This window comes from Canis lupus, chromosome 37 (assembly GCF_011100685.1).
Source record: "Canis lupus familiaris isolate Mischka breed German Shepherd chromosome 37, alternate assembly UU_Cfam_GSD_1.0, whole genome shotgun sequence".
Lineage (NCBI taxonomy): Eukaryota > Metazoa > Chordata > Mammalia > Carnivora > Canidae > Canis > Canis lupus.
The window spans coordinates 6151305-6173485 of record NC_049258.1 but is presented as its reverse complement, the minus strand read 5'-3'; the positions used below and the strand labels follow the sequence as shown (position 1 = coordinate 6173485).

Genomic DNA, 22181 nt, shown 5'->3' with positions numbered 1-22181 from the left:
TGATTATATTTATATGAAATATCCAGAATAGGTTAATCTACACAAATGGGATGCAGGTTAATGGCTGTCAGGGTTTAGGGTAAGAAGGGAAAAGGGAGTGATTGCTTAATGGGTACAGGATTTCCTTTCGGGGTGATGAGAATGTTTTTGGAACTAGACAGAGGTGGTGGTTATACAACACTATAAATATAAAAATGCCACTGACTTGTTTACTTTAAAGTGTTTGATTTTCTATCATGTGAATTTCACCTGAGTTGAAAAGACACAATGATATGCTTCATACCCACGTGGATGGGTATATTAATTTCTTAAAAAGCAGACAGTAAGGGGGGCACTTGATGGGATGAGCACTGGGTGTTATTCTATATGTTGGCAAATTGAACACCAATAAAAAAAAAAAAAAAAAGGACAGTAACATGTAGGTGAAGATGTGGAGATATTTGAGTCTTCATGCATGCTGGTGGGATTGTTAAGTGACAAAGCCACTTCGTAAAAGAACACTTTGGTAGTTTCTCAAAATGATAGCTATCCTATGACCCAGTTTTGCTCCTACAGAATTGAAAACATACACTCACACACAAAAAAAACTGTACAGAGATATTCACAGCATTATTCCTCACAGCCAGAATAGTGGGGTTCTTAGACGACTACATGAAGTGTGGTACATCACACAATAAAATATTACTCAGCCATAAAAAAGAATGAAATACTGACATATACTACAGTATGGATAAACCTAGAAGACATTATACCTACTAAAGAGGCCAGACCCCAAAGGCCACATACTGCTTTATTCTATCTTTTTGAAATGTGGGAATAGACACGTCTGTAGAAACAGAAAGTAGAATAGTGGTGCCAGGGGTTGGGAGAAGAGCAGAATGGGGAGTGACTGCTAATGAGTACCGGGTTTCTTTTTGATCATAAAATGGTTCTAGGGATCCCTGGGTGGCGCAGCGGTTTGGCGCCTGCCTTTGGCCCAGGGCGCGATCCTGGAGACCCGGGATCGAATCCCACGTCGGGCTCCCGGTGCATGGAGCCTGCTTCTCCCTCTGCCTGTGTCTCTGCCTCTCTCTCTCTCTGTGACTATCATAAATAAATAAAAATTAAAAAAAAATTTTAAAAAAAAATAAAAATAAAAAATAAAATGGTTCTAGAATTAGATAGTGATGATGTTAGCACAGACTCGGGAATAAACTAAAAACTGAATTGTATATTCTAAAAAGGTGAATTTACAGTATATGAATTATATGTCAGTAATAAAAGATACTAGATCATACAATCCACCTGAAAATAAAGTGAACTTTGCATGTTTTATGAAATTAAAATATAATTTGAATGATATACAAAAATTAACTAAAAATGGATCATAGACCAAATGTAAAACCTAAGACTATAGAACTTCTAGAGAATAAAAAGGAAAATCTGCCATCTTAGGTTAGGCAAAAATTTCTTAGATATGGCACAAAAGTTATGATCCATAAATTTAAAAATTGACAAGTTGGATTTCATCAAAATGTGAAACTTCTGCTCTTCGAAAGAATATTAAAAAACAAGGCATAAAATGGAAGAAAAAATATGTAAAGCACATAGAAGATTTCTACATATACAGAGTATGAATTTTTTACATAAGAATCAATATGAACCTATTTTAAAATCTCTGAAAAATCAATACTAAGCAAACAAACAATTGAATTAAAATGATTAAAAGACTTGAAGAGATACATCAACTTGTGGATAACCCATAAGCAGATGAAAAGATGCTCAATATTATTAATCACTAGAGAAATGCAAATTATAGCCACAATGATACACCAGTATACACCAGTTAGAATGGCTAAAACTAAAAGGACCAATAATACCAAGTGCTGGTGAGGATGGAGAGAAAGTGGAACTCTTTTATACTATTGATGGAAGGCAAGATAGTAGATTCTTTGAAAAACAGCTCAATAGTTTAATATCATGTCAAATAATGTATTTCTCGTAGGATCTAGAATTCCAACTCCTGATAATTAGCCAATAAAAATAAAAATATATGTTCATATGTGGATATTTATACAGGCTTTATTCATAATTGCCAAAATTTACCAAGTTAAATGTCCTTCAAGTGGCAAATGGGCAAAAAAAACTGTGATATATTCATATAATGGAATATAAGCAATAGACACAACAATGATACACACAGCAAGAACCTGGATGTACTTCAAATGCCTTAGGTTAAATAAAAGAAGCCAGACTTAAAATGTTGCATGTTGTATGATTCCATTTGTAGGATAATCTGGGAAAGACATAACTATAGGAACAGAAAAACAGGTCAGTGGTTGTCAAGAGATGGAGGCAGAGGAAGAGGTCCACTATAAAGAGGCACGAGGGACCTTTCTGAGGTGATAGAAGTGTTCTGTATTTTGATTGTGGTGGTGGTTACATAATGTGTTCGTCAAAACTCACAGAACTGTACAGTAAAAAAAAGGATGAATTTCACTATGTATAACTTAATATGTCTGACTTTCGAAAAACATAGCTTTATAATGAATACACATTTGAAAAATATCAAATTAGACCAAAAAAAATGGGACACTGTATAAGCATTATCATTTGACCTAATGGAATCTCCCTAATGAGCAAGTATCTTTCAGTCCCAAATATTTACACTTAGCCTACATTCAAATAAAATCAGACAAGCAAAATAATGCAATGTTTCAATCACAGAAATACAGCATTTGCCTTAGCCATGTAATACTCTCTACATTTTAAGTAAAAAGCATTTGTATTTTGTTTTTGTTTTTGTTTTTAGTAAAAAGCATTTGTGAATTTAAAAGTATCCATCAATTTTCCATATTTTAAAAAGCTATTTTAAAAAGCATATGTGAGGACAAACTGACATCAGCAAGTCCTTACCATGGGAAGTGAACTTTTTAAAAAGATTTTTAGGTTGGATTATTTTCAAATCACTACAGTTTAGTCCCTAAACCACAAATTACCTGCCTGAGTGGTGAACTATAGTAGAGCCTGGGCTCAGAATTTATCTTTCTTCTCTCCCCAGTTCTTAAATTACAAGCTCACATATATACGGTAAAGATAATGTGAATACTAATTAATTGGGCCAGAAGCCAAGAAACAATCAAGGATTGATAGTTATATCAACATGTATTGCAGAATTTACTGTCTGGGTAGGCTGATTCTCCTTGACACTCCAGATGGTTCTGGATGACAGTGATACATAATCTTTACACTCTTCAAATTTTGAAACACAAATAAAAATGTTTTAAAGACTGGTTTTGGTTTTATCTTAATTAGAATTATATTTGTGTCTCTGGCCATTCTATGTTTTTAGAACCCAGGAAAGAGTATCTTGCAGATGAAGTGACAGGTGCTAATAGGCACTTAGGAAGCCTAAGTTAGCTTTTTAAAAAAACAAAATAAAATTGCACCATCAGCAATTATGTCTTTGCCTCCCACAGGGTCATTAGCTCACTCTCAAGGGACTTCCTGGCTAAAATACTCAGTGAACACTAGGGCCAGAGGCGTCATGATTCACTGGCAAACACCAGATGCTCAACAAGCGAAAGCTCCCCGGAAGCAGCCTCACGCTACAGCGACTATGGTGCTCTGACTTGCATCCACCTCAGTGGCTTCTTTATTCTCCCACAGGTTAGTTTTCAACAAAACAACCCATCTCCTCAGTAAGATAAGGAGGCAGAGATGCAGAAGAAAATATAGTGAAATATCAACAAATAAAATGTGGAATACCTTGTTTTTAGCTAATTCCTTTTCCAAATTGCATTTTTCTTGCACTATTTCTTTCTCGGTTTTATTAACCTGTCCAAGGAAGGGGGAAAAAAAGAAATCGGTCAATCTTAAAGCAGCTAGCAGGCTCTACTACAGCAGACACACCCTGCATGTTAATACCTACACTGCAGAGATAGCACATCCTCTCAGAAAAGGGGCCACTCAGGGAGTCTCTGAGGCAGAGCAGACTTCACAAATAGCCCTGAAATTAGAAAGACACGTCTGCATGTCAGACTCTGCTGGTTCCTTCCTAAATAGGAAGGCAGAGCTCTTCCCCCTTAACCTCCACTGTCCCACTCTTTCAGGGGAAAGCAATTTTTAAAAATCTGACCCCTTCACTATCATGAGGATGTGTGAGCTATTAGTTAACACTCACTAATGCTGTAGAAGGGGACTCGGATCGGCACAATCTACTTCACATGCTACAAGACATGGTCACCTAAATATTTCTGTAATGGGCAACTCAGACAAACTGCATCTGGGCTGTATATCTCGTCTTCTGCACTTAAAATAGTTTTAAAACAAGATCATCACCACAACCAGGAGGTAACATAAATCTGCTTCTACCTACCTCTTCCTGAAGTCTTTCTTTCTCCCCTAGCAGAGACTTCTTCTCTTGCATTGATGCTTCCAATTCACCTCGCAATCTTGCAATAGTTGATTCTAGTAGCTCTTTCTGCAAGACTGTCCTCTTCTCGGTATCCTGTGCTTTCTGGATACACTGATTATGCTCAAGGATTAAATGGTCCCTGTAAGAAGAGAACAAGGAGACATGAGTGCTAAATTGGACCTCTTTAATAGACCTTTTTTTTTTAAGATTTTATTTATTTATTCATGAGAGACACAGAGAGAGAGGCAGAGACACAGGCAGAGGGAGAAGCAGGCTCCATGAAGGGAGCCCGATGTGGGACTTGATCCCAGGATCATGGGATCACGCCCTGGACCAAAGGCAGGTGCGCAACCGCTGAGCCACCCAGGCGTCCGTAGACTCATGTTCTTGGAGAACATACTGGCTGAGAGCAGTTACAAAAACATTCTAACAAAACTAGTTCCTTGAGGGCAAAGTTTTTATTTTAGCTTTGTGTTTGGTTCAAGAAATGCAGAATTAAACGTTTCATTAAACGTTTCATTAAAGAGAAGAAATACAGGGATCCCTGGGTGGCTCAGCGGTTTAGTGCCTGCCTTTGGCTCAGGGCGTGATCCTAGAATCCCGGGATCGAGTCCCACGTCGGGCTCCCAGAGTGGAGCCTGCTGCTCCCTCTGCCTGTGTCTCTGCCTCTCTCTCTCTCTCTCTCTCTCTCTCTCTCTCAATGTCTATCATGAATAAATAAATAAAATCTTAAAAAAAAAAAGAGAGAGAGAAGAAATACAAATTTAAGAACAAAACATACATAAAAAGTTGCCTATAATTTACTTACAGATGTGCCTGGAGTTGAGTTTTCTCATTCTGGACAGTCTGTAGCTCAGAGGTGATACTGGCATGGGCTGCACCCAGAAGTATGTTTTGTTCTTGAAATGTCTGTGTCATCATTTTCTGCTCTACCTGAGTTTTGGAAGTAATATTTAAAAGCTGAGATGCCAAAAAGTCATTTAATAGGGCACCATTCAAAATAACTGATCAAAGATACTGAATTAGCTTATGAAAGATAAATTTTTATATAAATAAAACCTATTTTTAAATATTTTAATGCTTAGCTTTCTCTGTCCCCACTTTGACTCGATCACATAACTATCATTTTATAACTCTACCAGCCAATAATGAAGATGCATTTATTTACCAAGCCTGCTGCAAAATTTATAAAACTCAAAATGAAGACATTTTTAGATACAAAATTCTACTAGGAATATTTTGGTACTTTAAAATTTCAATATGATACGTACTTTCTCTTTTTAAAAGTAAAACAACATCAATGCATATAAAGTAAAAAGATCTCTTCACCCATACTTCTTTCCCCTCGTTTAAATAATCCCTCTCTCCAGGGACAATCATGTTAATAATTTGGTGTGAATTCTTTTTTTTTTTTTAAGATTTATTTATTTATTTATGGTAGACATAGAGAGAGAGAGAGAGAGAGAGAGAGGCAGAGACACAGGCAGAGGGAGAAGCAGGCTCCATGCCGGAGCCCGACATGGGACCCGATCCCAGGACTCCAGGATCGCGCCGTGGGCCAAAGGCAGGCGCTAAACCGCTGAGCCACCCAGGGATCCCCTGGTGTGAACTCTTTTGAAAATATTTGAAATTACACTCAGATACTGTTACAGAAGTACTATGTAGGAATATCTAGGAGATACTGTGGGTTCAGTTCCAGACCACCATAATAAAATGAAGAGTACAATAAATCTGGTCAAATAACTTATTGTTTCCAGTTGCATATACAAGTTATGCTTATATCATACAATAGGTCTATTAATTGTGTAATAACACTGTGTCTTAAAAACCAACGTAATTTAAAAATACTTTATTTCTAAAAAAATGCTACCATTTGAGCTCTCAGTGAATCATCATCTTTTTGCTGGTGGAGGGCCTTGCCTTGATGTGGATGGCTGCTGACTTACCAGGCTGGTGGCTGCTTAAGGTTAGGGTTATTGTGGCCGTTTCTTAAAATAAGACAATAATGATGTCTCCCACATCAACTGACCCTCCCTTCCATGACCTAGTTCTCTGTAACAAGTGATGCTGTTTGGACAGCATTTTACCCACAATAGAACTTCCTTCAAAATGGGAGTCAATCTTCTTGAACCCCACTGCTGCTTCATCAACTAAACTTATGTAATATTCTAAATTCTTTATTGTCATTTCAATAATCACAGTATCTTCACCAGGAATAGTTTCCACCTTAAGAAACCACCTTCTTGGGGATCCCTGGGTGGCGCAGCGGTTTGGCGCCTGCCTTTGGCCCAGGGCGCGATCCTGGAGACCCGGGATCGAATCCCATGTCGGGCTCCCGGTGCATGGAGCCTGCTTCTCCCTCTGCCTGTGTCTCTGCCTCTCTCTCTCTCTCTGTGTGACTATCATAAATAAATAAAAATTAAAAAAAAAAAAAAAGAAACCACCTTCTTTGCTCTTCCATAAAAAGCAACTTTTCATTTATTCAGGTTTTATCATGAGATTGATCAATTCAGGCACATCTTCAGGCTCTTCCAATTCTAGTTCTCTTGCTATTTCCACTGTATCTGCAGGTACTTCTTCCACTGAAGTCTTGAAACCCTCAAGGTCATCCATGAGGGTTGAAATCCATTTCTTCCATGTTCCTGTGAATGCTCATATTTTGGCCTCTTACCATGAATCACAAATGTTCTTTTAAAGGCATCTAGAATGGTGAATCCTTTCCAAAGGTTGAAAATTTCCTTTGCCCAGATCCATCAGAGTAGTCACTATCTACAGCAGCTGTAGCTTTATGAAATAGATTTCTTAATAATAAGACTTGAAAATTGAAATTACCCCTTGGTTCATGGATTGAAGAGCAGATGTTGTGTTAACAGACATGAAAAACATTAGTCTTTTCCATCTCTATCAGAACTCTTAGGTGACCAAGGGCATAGTCAATGAGTAGGAATATTTTGAAAGGAATCTTTTTTTCTGAGCAGGTCTCAACAGGGGGCTTAAAATATTCAATCATGTTGTAACCAGATGTGCTGTCACCTAAGCTTTGTTGTTCCATTTATAGAGCACAGGCAGAGTAGATTCAGCATAATTCTTATGGGTCCTAGGATTTTCGGAATGGTCAAGGAACACTGGCTTCGACTTAAAGGCAGCAGCTGCATTAGTCCCAAAGGGTCAGCTTGGCTCTTTCTCTTCAATGAGTTGGCCAAGTAGCAGACAAAGGGATGTAGATTTTTGTGAAGACCCTGACCCTCATTCTGACCCTGTAGATTGAACCCAGTGACACCATTTAGCATGTCAAAGCCAAGGGATACTTGAGTAGCTCAGTTGGTTAAGTGTCTGATTCTTGATTTTGACTCAGATTATGATCTCAGGGTCATGAGATTGGGCACTGTGTCAGGGCTCCATGCTGAATGTAGAGCCTCCTTAAGATTCTTTCTCCCTCTGACCCTCCCCTGCACTCTCTAAAAAATAAAATAAAATAAAAATGCCAAAGTCCAAATCCAAGACAAGGAGGGCATCCCCCTGACCAGAAGTATCTGATTTTTGCAGGCAAACAGCTAGAGGATGGCTGCACTCGGAGACTACAATATCCAGAAAGAGTTCACCCTATACTTGGTGCTTTGTCTGTGGAGCTGCATCATTGTATCATCAAGGCTTCCCTCCTCTAGCTCACCCACAAATATGACTGTGACAAGATTATGTGCTGTAAGTATTAGGCTTGCCTGCAGCCCTGTACTATCAACTGCTGCAAGAAGTGCAGCCACACCAACAACCTATACCCCAAGAGAAGATCAACTAAGGTCCCTCCACTAGCTTTTCCTTTACCCATAGGGCAGCCTCCTGCCCAAGCCCCATGGCCCTGCAGCTTCAATAAAGTTTCCATTACATTGAGTGGGAGGAAAAAAAAGTCTGTTTTGAAGCCAGGCATTGACTTCTCCTCTTTAGCTATGAAACTCCTAAATGGCATCTTCCAAAGGCATCTGTTTTATCTACATTGAAAATCTGTTGTTTACTGTAGCAACTTTCATTAATTATCTTCTAGATCTTCTGGAAAACTTGCTGCAGATTCTATATTAGCACTTGCTTCACCTTGGACTTTTATGTTAGAGACAGTTTCTGTCTCTAAACCTCATGAACCAACCTCTGCTAGCTTTCAATTTATCTTCTGCAACTTCCTTATTTCTCTCAGCCTTCACAGAATTGAAGACAGTTAGGGTCTTACTCTGGATTAGGCTTTGGTTTAAGGGAATGTTACAGATTGATCTATCCGGACCACTAAAACTTTCTCCATATCTGCAAAAAAAGCTGTTTTACTTCCTTATCATTCACATGTTCACTGGAATAGTATTTTAAATTTCCGTCAAGAGCGTTTCCTTTGCATTAATAACTTGGCTAAATGTTTGGTGCAAGAGGCCTACCTTTTGTAGGCCTTTTAAGCCTATTTTGGCTTTTGACATGCTTTCTTCACTAAGCTTAATTATTTCTAATTTTTTATTTATACTAAGAGGTGTAAAACACTTCGTTTCACGTGAACACTTAGAGACCATTGTAGGGGTTGTTAATTGGCCTTATTTCAATATTGTTGGGTCTCAGGAAATAGGACCCCTAAGAAGAGGGAGAGATACGGGGAAGAGCCAAAGCAGCCAGAACACCCACAACATTTATTAAGTTTGCCACCTTATATGGGCATAGTTTGTGGTAACCCAAAACAATTACAATAATACATCAAAGATCACTGATCACAGATCATCAGAACAAAAGACACATCCCTTCTACTTACAGTTTATAAAGCTTTTGCAAGTATAGTACATATTGACAATTACTTTTGTAAACATTTTAAAATACTTTTAAGAATACTTTATCACAAAACAAACCTTCACACCTTTAGAAAATAAAATCCCATTTGTGTAACATTTCAAAGTTTAAAAATGTTTGTGACAGTGTTACTTATATGTCACACTACTCACTCTACTAAATTGTCAGTCCATGAAAATTGGGATTTTATCTTGTTCACTACTATAATCTCATCTAGACCTAGCATTATACCTACAACAAAGTAAATACTAAGTGCTTGCTGAATTAATGAAAAATAATTATTAAAAAAAAAGAAAAATAATTATCTGTTATGTGCAGCAGTTAGCACTATGTATAAAACGATGTCTAGGAAGCTCACAATGTATAAGACGATGTTCTAGGAAGCTCACAATATTATCCAGGAAATGAGCCATGCATATAAACTACCACAGAATGCAGAACAGAGAGGCCCTATAACAATTAAAAACATTGACTTTGGAGTCAGACCTCTGTTTCTTTTTCTTTCTTTTTTTTTTTTTCCAGACCTCTATCTCAATCCAACTCAACCCCTTACTAGCTAGGGGACTTCAGGCAAGTTGATTTACTTCTCTAAACCTCATTTTCCTTACTTATAAAAATGAGGATAATAAATATTCCTTTACATAATGACTGCTAGAATTAAAGGAGGTAATAAGTGTAAAATCCTTAGTACAATGCTTGGTACGTCACCAAAAAAGTGAGAACTATTATTATGAGAGTCTGTTTAGTGTCTATAAATTGACATAGAAAATTCATCCCCTCTGGGTTTGAATGAGCAAGCTTCCTGATGAATGTGAGTCTTAAAGAATGAACAGAATTTCAAATAGCTGAAGATGAAGTAAAGACGATTCCCAGCAGAGGAAATGGCATTAGCAAAATGGGAAAGCACAGGTGTTTGAGGAAATGCTAAGTATAGGGGACAGGTAATTACTTTTCTTAAAGTAAGGGTATTTGAGAAGAAACTGTTAAGAAATCACTGAGTATATGCCTAAAGGACCCCTCTGATGAAAACTGAAAACCACTAATCAAAAAATAAAATGATTCAGGGATGCCTGGGTGGCTCAGCAGTTGAATGTCTGTCTTCAGCTCAGGGCATGATCCCGGGTCTGGGGATCGAGTCCCACATCGGGCTCCCTGCAAGGAGCCTGCTTCTCCCTCTGTCTGTCTCTCTGCCTCTCTCTCTCTCTCATGAATAAATAAATAAAATCTTTAAAAAAATAAAACGATTCAGTAAATTTCTTGAAATTGTTAAAATATTTTATCTACTTAGTCATGCACATTTATTTATCTTTTAGCCAAGGAATTTTCTTGGTGATTCCATCAGAAATTGACTAGTATTAAATGAATACCTGCAGAATGGCTTGATGGTCAGCAATAATTCTGGCATTTTCCATACTAAGAGTCTCAAGCATGCTGTTCAGCTCCGAACACTTTCTAGTCAGTTGGTCATTTGAAACCTAAGAGGATATATACAGCAAGTCATACATCTCTCTAGTAAATAATTATTTTTACTTATCATTATTTTCAATGATAGTATTTCACTCTGTATGTGAACCTAATTTATTTAACTTATCTTCAACTGATATTTCATTAGGTGATACTTTCAAATATTTGGAGTCAACACCCCACATAATTCTAAATCCAAAGAAGAAATTTGTTCATCTGGTAGAGCAATGGAGGCATTCAGCAGTTTACTGATCTTCTGTTCAGTTTTGAACACTGGTGAGACACAGCAAGATAGCTACAGAATGGACTTGACAACGTAGATGCCTTGCCAATATTATAGAATTTCATTCCCCAAACTGAATGACCATTCAGAGTTGTTTAGTTAATAATACAAATTGTCTAAGCTCTTTCACCCTCAATTATAGTATCTATAAAAGCAAAATATCGATAACTACCATTTCACAAGACTGATCCTCCAAAATAAAACAAAAATGCAGAGTTTGAACTCAATGACATTGAGATTAAGACCTGAGCTGAAATCAAGAGTTGGATGCTCAACTGACTAAGCCACCCAGGCTCCGTAAGTATCTTATCTTTTAATGAATAAGTTCTTTAAGGATGGGGACAAATAACTCTATAGAATTAATTTAAAAAAACACTGAAGAATGTCAACAAGAACGTAAAAAAAAGTAAAGAAACAAAAACTATCTGGAAAGCCTAAGTGGTAATATAGTACAGAAGTTAGGAACAGGTTCAGGGGCATTTTAAAATTATAACCAGGTGTACAAAGTATTCACTAAGGAATACCTGGTGAACTCTTGATCCTTGAAAAGAAATAGTTAATTTTCTTTGGAGCCAGACTGCCTAAGCTCAAATTCTAACTCTTGTCATTTATTAGCTATGTTATTAAACCTCTCTGTATATCAACTTCCTTACCTTTAATATAAGCATAGTAAGTTTCTCTAGTAGTGTCTATTGTGAACCTTACAACTTGTTAGTAATAATAAGGTGTTTATAATTATGCCTGGGATATAGAATGGGTTTGGTAAGTGTTAATTACTACAGCTATAGTAAAAGTAGTAGTAGTTATTTTCATTATTACTTTATAAAATAACGCATTTATTTTGTATTTTCTTTATCATAAAGAGAGCAGAGCAATATTATGATTCCAACATTGAAGTAATCAAATTGTACTAACAAGAAGGTCTTTTAAGTGATTAATACTATTTCATTGGCCCTATGAGACTGACTACACACACACACACACACACACACACACACAAATAACATCAACTATATTTGACAACCACCATCCCATAGAAAAAAATTACACATAACTCTAAAAGCCAGCAAGCACTTATTATGTTCCTATTGTGCTGTTTGTTATAAAAGATACAAAGAAAGTGTAAGCAAAGCCCATGGCATTGAACTGCTTAGAAATTCACAGGTGGAGATGAAAACTATACATTTAGTGAGTAAATTATAAAGCAAACAAAGGCAACGTGTAAATTAGTGCAAGATTTAGCAGTCTATCTCATATCCTTATGTGTCATAGGAATCCAGTGAAATAGGAAATGTAGTTAATGTGATAATGTTTCATAGATGAAATAGATTTTATGAAAATAAATAATTTGGGTGATGCCAAGAATTTACACAATCAGGATCAATCTTGGTTCTTGGTTTTTTAATTGAGCAAAAGTATATAACATGTAAAAAACAGAAAAATGGAAAGATTTGGGGCAGCCCGGGTGGCTCAGCAGTTTAGCCCGCCTTCGGCCCAGGGCGTGGTCCTGGAGACCCGGGATCGAATCCCACGTCAGGCTCCCTGCATGGAGCCTGCTTCTCCCTCTGCCTGTGTCTCTGCCTCTCTCTCCCTCTCTGTGTCTCTCATGAATAAGTGAGATTTTAAAAAGAGAAAGAAAGAAATGGAAAGATTTACCTGTGCTTTTGGTGACAGGGAAAGAATAGTTTCTTCTACAAATGGTGCTGGGAAAACTGGACAGGGGCATGCTAAGAATGAAACTAGACAACTATTTTGTACCATACATAAAAATTAGTTCAAAATGGATCAAAGACTTAACATAAAACCTGAAGCCATAAAACTCCTAGAATAAAACATAAATAAGTTTCTTGGTCTCACACCAAAAGCGAAAATTAAAAAGTGGGACTATATTAAACTAAAAAGCTTCTGCACAGGGATGCCTGGGTGGTTCAGTGGTTGAGTGTCTGCCTTCTGCTCACGGTGTGATCCCAGGGTCCAGGATCAAGTCCTGCATCGGGCTCCTTGCAGGGAGCCTGCTTCTCCCTCTCTCTCTGTCTCTGCCTCTCTCTGTCTCTCGTGAATAAATAAAGTCTTAAAAAAAAAAAAAAGCTTCTGCACAGCAAAGGAAACCATCAACAAAATGAGAAGGCAGCCTAGTGAATGTGAGAAAATACTGGCAATCATATATTAATACTGTATACCTAATAAGGGGTTAAATACACAACTTAGTAGCTTAAAAAAAATCTGAGTCAAGGATCTGAATAGATGCTTTTCAAAGAAGACATATAGATGGCCAACTATATACTCATATAGAGGTACATGAAAAGATGTTCCACATCACTAATCATCAGGGAAATTCCAATCAAAACCATAATGAGATATCACCTTATATCTATCAGAACGGCTATTACCAAAAAGGTAAGACATAACAAGTATTAGAGAAGATGTGGAGAAAGGGGAACCTTTGTGCACTGTTGGTAGGAATGTAAATTGATATTGCCCCTGTGGAAAATAGCATCAAGGTTTCTCAAAAAGTTAAAAATAGAACTACCATATGATCCAGCAATTTCATTTTAGGGTAGTCATCTGAAGAAAACAAAAACACTAACGTAAAAAGATATAAACTTCTAGTTATAAAATAAATGAGTCATGGGGAAGCGTGATGACTATATAGCATGATGACTATAGTTAATAGTACTGTATTACATATTTGAAAATTATTAAAAGAGTGAATCTTAAAAGTACTCATCACAAGAAAAAAAATTTTTGTAACTGTATATGGCGATGGATGTTAACTGGAATTATCGTGGTGACCATTTTGCAAAGTACACAAATACTGAATCATTATGTTGTACACTTGAAATATAATGTCACATGCCAATTATACCCTATGTGATGGTATGAATTTATATAATCAGCAGTGATCTTTGTTCTTGATTCTTTAAACAAAATTAAGCAACATCTAAAAACTACAGAAATAATAAGACCTACCTGTGCTTTTTCTGATGTTTCATGAAGGGATACTATTTCAGACCTCAAATATGTATTTTCTTCATGTTCTTTGTTGAAAGACATCTGCATATTCTATAAGAGCAAAAACATTAATAACTTCTCTCCTTTTTTATGTGTAAGAGCTATGATAGCATACCTCTACGAAAATACCTCTTTTGTATTTTGGTCAGTATGAGCTCAAGTTGTAATGATACACATACATAAGTGCCTTGTAAAGAATTTCTTAAAATCTTGCTATCTTCAACTCCCAAACTTCTCTTTTTAAATAAATTATAAAAATATCCTCACATTGAGTTTCAAACTAGAAAGAATTTGCCTAAAACCATAATGTAAATATTTAACTAGCATCCTTAAGAAAGTTCTGCTAAGATGAATATTTGTTAGTTTATATTGTATACACATTTTTTCCCAAGGCAATAAGATCTTTTGTGATTTCAAAGAAATACATTTAAAGATCTTTTAAAGTTTTAAGTAGGTAAAGATGTTTTCATCAAGGAATACCTGGGTGTGGAGCAAAACAAAACATTTTTGCTCAAAAAAAAATTAGTTTTCTTTAAGATGACAGAAAGGTAATAGTGATGTGAGTTGTGGATTGGGCTTTCCCCGACAGGTAGTTATTGAAATGAGGAAGGGAAATGTGCAAGTCTTCTCCCTATGGAGAGAGGACTACTCTTCTATTTTTCCAGGAGAAACATCTCAAGACTTAAACTTCACACATGACAGGATGAGATAGAACCCAGAAAAATTATTCCAAACAGGATGTACACATTAAGATTGACTTAGAAATGTATTAAGATATAAAAGTGGTACTATTTTTTTTCACTTTTTATTGTGGTAAAATACAAATAACATAAAATTTACCATTTTAACAATTTTTAAATGTATAGTTTACTTAAAAATATTTAATAGTTCAGTGGCATTAAGTATATTCACATTGTTGTGCAACCATCACTACCAAAAAGGAGTTAATATTTCTTATATTTTATAAAAACTTTCTTTATAATAATTAGTTTGCAAGAAGCATAAGATGCAAATTTGTCTAATTTTTGCTAATTCATCTTTTTTTCAAACCAGAATAACCTGCCTAAATGATTTCCTAATACCCAATTGACAACAGGTCTGAATACTCAACTCATTTACACTGCAACTGTTTTCTAATGAAGATTTTAGGAGAATCAGAAAAAGTGTAAACCAACATGAGTGAGGAAATATTACTCAGTGAAGAGAAGAAAGAACATCTCTGAACTCTACAACCTCAAAACTTACCTTATTTTCTTCAACCAACTTGGAAATGAGCTCATCTCTAGAAACTAAAAACAAAGAGTCCACATAACTATGGTAATAATAACTTACTACAATGATACTGGTCACACAGTATCTTTTCCTTGAGTAGCTTTTTCTTTTTCCCCCAGTCTGCATGTGGTGAAAATAAAGAGAATACACGTATTTCTATCATATTTTTATAGACTGGAAACTCAAGTCATAAAATTACCAAGAAGATAGTCCATAGTCACGTGCAATAATAAATTGCACATAGTAAATGGCATATTTGACTCCGTGCATAGAAGCTCATTGCGTCTGAGGGATTTTAAACTGGAGAGGCACGTAATCAAAAGCTTTTGGTTAGAGAGAACCCTCAAACAGAGGCTCGACAGGAAGAGGAGATCGGTTTATTATTATTATTGTTATTATTTATTATTATTATTATTGCTGTTGCAATAACCCAAGTATAAAACCATGAAAGCTGGCTCTATGGGAATGACGACGGGGATGCAGGCGGAAAACATATTTCTGAAATAACAAGCAAGGAGAACGGTCAGGACTTGGCAGCTGCTGGTGGGGTAAAGGCAATAGGTGAGGAGTCAAGGAGAAAATCTAGTGCCTGGATTGAAGCAATGGAGTGTGCAGCCGACTTCAACTCAACAGGGACTATGCAGGATTAGGAGCAGGCTCCGGGCAGGATGAGTGCAAATGGCTGCAGTATTTAAGTATTCACCGAGTGTTGTGAGGCATCTGAAGGCATTCTCATGTAGACGTTTAGATGGCAATGAGATACCATCTGGAGCTCAGGACTATGATTTTATGTGGAAAAAAAAGATTTGAAACCACCCAGAGAGTATATAGAGCGAAAATAAAACCAAAGATAGAAGCAGGGGAACAAAAAAAAAAAAAAAAGAAGAAGAAGCAGGGGAACAGTCTGGCATTGTATACTAGCAGCCCAAAGTAAACTTTTCTGAGAGTAATGTTTTGGCTTCATGAAAAATTCCTAAAGATTTATTAGTTTTGTTTCACTTAAATATTCTAAAGCCAGAAAAATCACAAAACACACAAAACCTCATTTTATGTAGGATATAGTCAGAACAACTATCATTTTCTGAACATATAAGTCTGAGACTCTTTTCAAATAGAGTAAACTAATTGAAAATATGTGAAGGATAAAAAAAAGATAATTATATGATCTATTCTAAAATTTCTAGTAATCAAAGAATGAAAGGGGCGTATTTATCCTACTCATCACTTTAATTAGTGTGGCGTATAAATGTTTATTGCTAATAACTACATTTTTAATTCATTAAAGCAAATGTCTAGAAGCATTCCTTTTACTAATCTAGTTAGCATAACTATTTGTACCTTAAAGTAATCAATTGCATGCATAGAAAGAGTCTTATTCAATAGAAAGCATTTAGGTGATATTCAGGCTTCCTTTTCCTCATGTTAGTTTTAGTTAATGTTGTGTAATTTTCATCTTTTAAATGGTCTTCCATATAGTCTTCACAAAATTCAAAGCTAAAGCATTAATCCAATGAGAAAAGTAACATTAAAAAAAACTTACTAGCATAATAGAAAGATATGTGTTTTAGTCCCAGGTATCCTATTTGCTTGGGTCCTTAGATACAGACCTTTTTATTCTTCTAAGATTAGGATATATTTTCTTATCTTTCTCACAAGGTTGTAGGGTCCAAACGAGATAATGTGCAGCACCATAAAATATGTATTTTTGTAGCTACACAATCACAGGAAAAATGGAAAATTATCTTGGGGCATTATCAGTGAGAACTCCAAAGATAATTCACTACTCAACAACTATAAGGAAAATCAGTACTTTCTGCTAAGAGCAGAAGAAGAAACATCGAACAGATTACTCTTTGCTCCATGATTTTTATAATTTTCATTTCCCTTTTGGTATTCCCTGCCCTCATTACAGCCAGAGAGCACATAGGCAGAAAATACAGGCTGAGGCCTCAAGTCATCATTTGTTCCCTTTAACTTTGAGAAGTATGGATAGTTTAGTGTATTACATGAGATAGTTTTGTGAAAGCTCTATGAAGTGTTACTCACATGAGGCACTGCACTATGATCTCTATATTTGATACTGGCTGAAAACTGCTTCGCAATTATATTTTAACAAGAGTAAACAGGACAAGGGCTGATGGGTTGGAAGAACCACAACTCTGAACAACATGGGATCAAGTCTAGACTCACCCATTTCCTAGCTCAATCACCTGTAAGGACTCAGTTTATTTATCTGTAAAATGAGGACATTAATCTAAGCTCTAAGGTAACTTACAACCATCCATTGCTACAAATACAGGTCAACAGACTAGCAACCTGAAAACAGAACGGGAGAGTCTGATAAATGGTTAGAAAGAGATGAGCAAGTATTAAAGGCATTATTTCCTTATTAATGTTCTATTACTCAATATTCAATCTAGACTTCTAGAAACCCAATGTTCCCAAGTCCACGAACCTGAGAGAAAATTTAAATACACAATAGTTTTCAGTTAAGAGGATGGAAGTCTATTTAATTACCAACTCTTTTTTTTTTTTCCCAGTGCCACAGACAAAAGAGACATCAACAAGTTTTTACATTTGGCCTTGTGGCCTCTTCAAGAATTTCAGATCTAAAGAGTTTTTTCACAAAATCTCAAAAAAACCTAACAGAAGTGTAATTTCTAACATCTATTTTCATACTTAGATCAGACTTGAGCTGTGAGATAGAAGTCTCCAACTCTCCTTTTCTCTGCTGTTCTTGTGCCAGTAGTTCTTGGGTGGTCTGCATAGAACTGCGCAGGCCAATACAGTTTTGCTGCAAAATTTGCACCTGAAATGTATAAGAAAAACTCCATTCTGTAAGGTAAAGATCTTTACCAAACTACCTAGTAGCACATGTGTAAGGCAAATTTTCCAATCTTAACATCACGGGAGGGAGAAGGGGAGTTTATATGTTACAGTGAGAGATCTCAACAAGGTGTAGTGTTTCAACAGGGCTGTCCAACAGAACTTTCTGTGCGCTCTCCAACACAACAATCACCAGTCACAAGGAACTGCTGAGCACTTGAAGTATGGCCAGACTGAGCGAGGAATTGAATTTTTTATTCTATTTAATTTTAACTAATTTAAATTTTAATTAGCCATACGTGGCTAGTACAAGTTATAGCAATAAAGGATCATTTACAAATTCCTTAAGTAGCATCTTTTTCATAATTTTATTATGAAGGACAGCCATTGGTTAAAATAAAGATTATGTAATCCAATTCCAGGTATTAGAATTTGGAACCACTAATTGCTTTCAATACTTGGAATTGAATACTCTAAATTACATGTAGGTACTTCAAATAATAATACAAGCAAAAATTTAATAAATCTAGAGAAAATTAGCAAAACTAAAGGCTTATAAGTAAAATATCAGCTTTCTCTCTTGGTTTCACTCCCTTGACATAAACAAGGAGAGAAAAATCTACCTGTTTCCGTTCCACCTCCACTGTTGATTCCATCTCTTGTATTTTGAATAGCATGGCTGATCCAGATTTCTCAAGAGATTCCCTTAGGTGCTTCTCCTGAGACAGTTGTCTCCTTAGCTACAGAGCAAGTTGCAGTTAGGCAAGACCAAGGGAACATCACAGCAGTTTGCCAAAGATAAAGTCACCATGAAAAGTTTACCAGACATGCTGTCTCACTCCCAAACATTCTTCATTCATTTATGACTACTTCACAACCTTCCTTGTGTGTCTCCCTAAGAGATAAACTACTAAGAAATGAAAAGTCACATCTGTTGCCCTGTCCTCCCATATAATGGGAAGACTTCTATAAGAAGTCTTTTTTCCAAACTGTGGGTCAAGTTAGTAAGTTGCAAGCAGCACTTAAAAAGGGGGGAAAAAATATCAGAGCACATAGCATATAATAAGGAAGCGTAAGTAATGCTTTACGAAATGTTTCTGTATATTATTTATGTATGGTGTTACAGTATAAAGTATATGTCTCAGAATAGACGTGACAAAAAGAAGGTTGAAAAATACTAATATAAAAAAATACTAATATCACACCTTAGTATATACACATGTTCTGTATTTTCTTTTTTAATTCCTATTTTTCTATATTTGATGATTTCATCTACCTTTTTATTTTTTTTTATTTTTTATTTTTTTTTATTTATGAGAGAGAGAGAGAGAGAGAGAGAGGCAAAGACACAGGCAGAGGGAGAAGCAGGCTCCATGCACCGGGAGCCCGACGTGGGATTCGATCCAGGGTCTCCCAGATCGTGCCCTGGGCCAAAGGCAGGCACCAAACCGCTGCGCCGCCCAGGGATCCCCATCTACCTTTTTAAAAATATTTTTTATCCCACAGGAATATAAACATACCCCTGAAAGCTGTTCCAATTCTGTTTGGGAATTTAAAGGTTTAGACAAATAACGAGGTAACTATTAAATAGTGGATAAAACTACCATTCAAGAATTAAGGAACACTAACCTTGTTTCTCTCAATTATTGGCGACGAGTTAGATAAAGATATAAAGAGTATTTACTCATGAGGTAACAGATCCTTTCAAACTTAAATGAGAATTGCAGAATGCTATTCCTTTTATGAAGTGATGTTAAATTGAAAGAAATTCTGTTTTTAAGCCCCAGTGAAGATGATGGAAGAGTACACTTTATAGTTCTTCTCTAAATTATACATATATATTTTATATGTATTTTCTCTATGGATGATCTATTTTATAATGTTTAAGGACTGTTATAATATTCTTAATCATAACCCTAATAACATTTAGGTTTTTCCAGTCTTTCATCCCGCTGAACATGCCCGTGAATAAATCTTTCTTTGCATTTCTGACTATTTCTTTAAGATAAATTCCTACAAGAAAAATCACTCGGTTAAAGTATAAATAATTTTTAGACTTTTGATACACTGGGTAATTTTCCCTCCAATTTTAGCCTATCAGAATTAGAATAAATCCCATCAGTTCTACGTATTATAATCTTAAATCTTTGCTAATCTAATAAATTATAAACAACATCTTGACAGCTTTTCATTTCTTTGGTTATTAGTGAGATCAAACATTTTCTTTTTTTTTTTTTTTTTTTTGAGATCAAACATTTTCTAACATGATTATTAGCTCTATATATTTTCTAAGTTAACATATATATTTTGATTTGTTAGTTGACCACTGTTTTTTGGTTGGCTTTTTTTCTTTAGTCGATTTTAAGTTCTTTAAAAGGAAAGATTATTTATCTAGTTTTGCTAGGTTTTACTAGTTTTGCTTTTTGCCCTTTTTTCACATGTAGAATTTCTTAATTCTTGTGTTCAAATCAATTGAACTTTTTATAATTCTTTCTTCATTTCAAGTTTAGAAATTCCTTCCTCATCAAAATATCAATTAAGTATGACAATCTTATTTAATTAAGAATGAGCCATAGTTTTTATTTTAGGCTATATTAATAATCTAATACTAACTATACTATCAGACTATAATTACTTTGTGATATAAAGTAACTTATTGTATTTTTCTAAGCTCTGGATCAAATTACATAGCATAATCTACTCAAGATATAATTTAAGTCCTTTATTGAGGAATCTTTACTTGATAATTATACTACTGAAGTATTTATTTCTGAAGCATTAATAAAAGCAGTTTTACATTTATCAGAACCAGATTGTATATATATATATCTCGTCTCTTAGGAAGATATGTACCACATTTATTCCGCCTTTATACAACCCCCTGATGCCAGCTGAATTGAATTGTATTCCCCCAGAATATTATGTTGAGGCTCTACTCCCAGTATCTCAAAATGTGACCGTATTTAGAGATAGGGCCTTTAAAGAGGTGATAAGCTATAATAATGCTGTTAGGGTGGGCCCTAATCCAACCTGAATGGTGTCTTTTAAGAGAAGGAAACTGGGACACACAAAGATACCAGGGATGTGCATGCACCAAAAAGACCACGTGAGGACACAGTAAGAAGGCAGCCATCTGCAAGTCAGGGAGAAGCCTCAGGAGAAAAAAGCCTGTTGACATCTTCATCTTGGACTTCAAATCTCCGGAAATATAAGAAATTTCTGTTGGTTAAGGCACCCAGTCTGTGGTGGTTTGTTACTGCAGCTCTAGCAAACTAATACATCCTTCCTGCTTGAATACCAAAAATGTATTTTGACAAGACAGTCCTTCTAGGGGTCCTTGAGAGGATTCGATAAAAATTCAAAATCTTATCACAGCACTCAGAATTAAGAATTTCCTAATAAAGAATAATGAGGGATCCCTGGGTGGTACAGCGGTTTAGCGCCTGCCTTTGGCCCAGGGCGCGATCCTGGAGACCTGGGATCAAGTCCCACGTCGGGCTCCCGGTGCATGGAGCCTGCTTCTCCCTCTGCCTATGTCTCTGCCTCTCTCTCTCTCTCTCTGTGTGACTATCATAAATAAATAAAAATTAAAAAAAAAAAAAGAATAATGATAAATGGTAATCACTGATAGTCTTTTAAACAAAGGGGCTGGAACAAGTGGACATACACACAGACATACACAAAAAAAAACAAGATATAGCTCTCACATCATTAATTCAAAATGTATCATTTATCTAAATGTAAAATGCAAAAACTGTAAGGCTTCTAAAAATAACACAAGAGAAAAATCTTGGTGACCTTAGGTTTGATGATCACTTATAACACCAAAAGTACAATCCCTGGAAGAAAAAATTAGTCAACTGAACTTCGTTAAAACTAAAAGCTTCTGCTCTGCAAAATGTAAGCTACAGAATAGGGAAAAAAGCTGCAAAACACATGATTTGATTAGTATCCAAAATACACAAAGAACTTTTAAAACTCAACATAAGAAAACAAACAACTTAATTACAAAAAGAAGCATACAATCTGACAGACACCTCACCAAGTAAGATCTACAGATGGCAAATAAGCACATAAAGATACTCATCATCATACATCATTAGGGAATAATTAAAA

At 35.8% G+C, this 22181-nt stretch overlaps 1 protein-coding gene and 1 long non-coding RNA gene across 12 annotated transcripts in view; one reads left to right on the top strand and one right to left on the bottom strand.

Annotated features, from left to right (window-relative positions):
• Window positions 1-8741, top strand: part of LOC111094354 — a 29251-nt gene extending 20510 nt beyond the window's left edge. The window contains exons 2-3 of the long non-coding RNA XR_005385149.1: window positions 3459-3648; window positions 7943-8741. This is a non-coding gene — a long non-coding RNA (uncharacterized LOC111094354). The remainder of the gene's footprint in view (window positions 1-3458; window positions 3649-7942) is intronic.
• Window positions 1-22181, bottom strand: part of CCDC150 (coiled-coil domain containing 150) — a 79528-nt gene that overhangs the window by 41927 nt on the left and 15420 nt on the right. For 10 of the 11 annotated variants that reach the window (XM_038585221.1, XM_038585222.1, XM_038585218.1 and 7 more), the window contains 8 exons: window positions 18689-18805; window positions 17919-18048; window positions 15213-15256; window positions 13926-14018; window positions 10576-10683; window positions 5205-5329; window positions 4358-4535; window positions 3748-3816 (listed from right to left, as the gene is read on the bottom strand). In XM_038585221.1, the coding sequence (XP_038441149.1) occupies window positions 3748-3816; window positions 4358-4535; window positions 5205-5329; window positions 10576-10683; window positions 13926-14018; window positions 15213-15256; window positions 17919-18048; window positions 18689-18805 (864 nt within the window). The remainder of the gene's footprint in view (window positions 1-3747; window positions 3817-4357; window positions 4536-5204; window positions 5330-10575; window positions 10684-13925; window positions 14019-15212; window positions 15257-17918; window positions 18049-18688; window positions 18806-22181) is intronic. The other variant, XM_038585224.1, reaches the window with a different exon arrangement.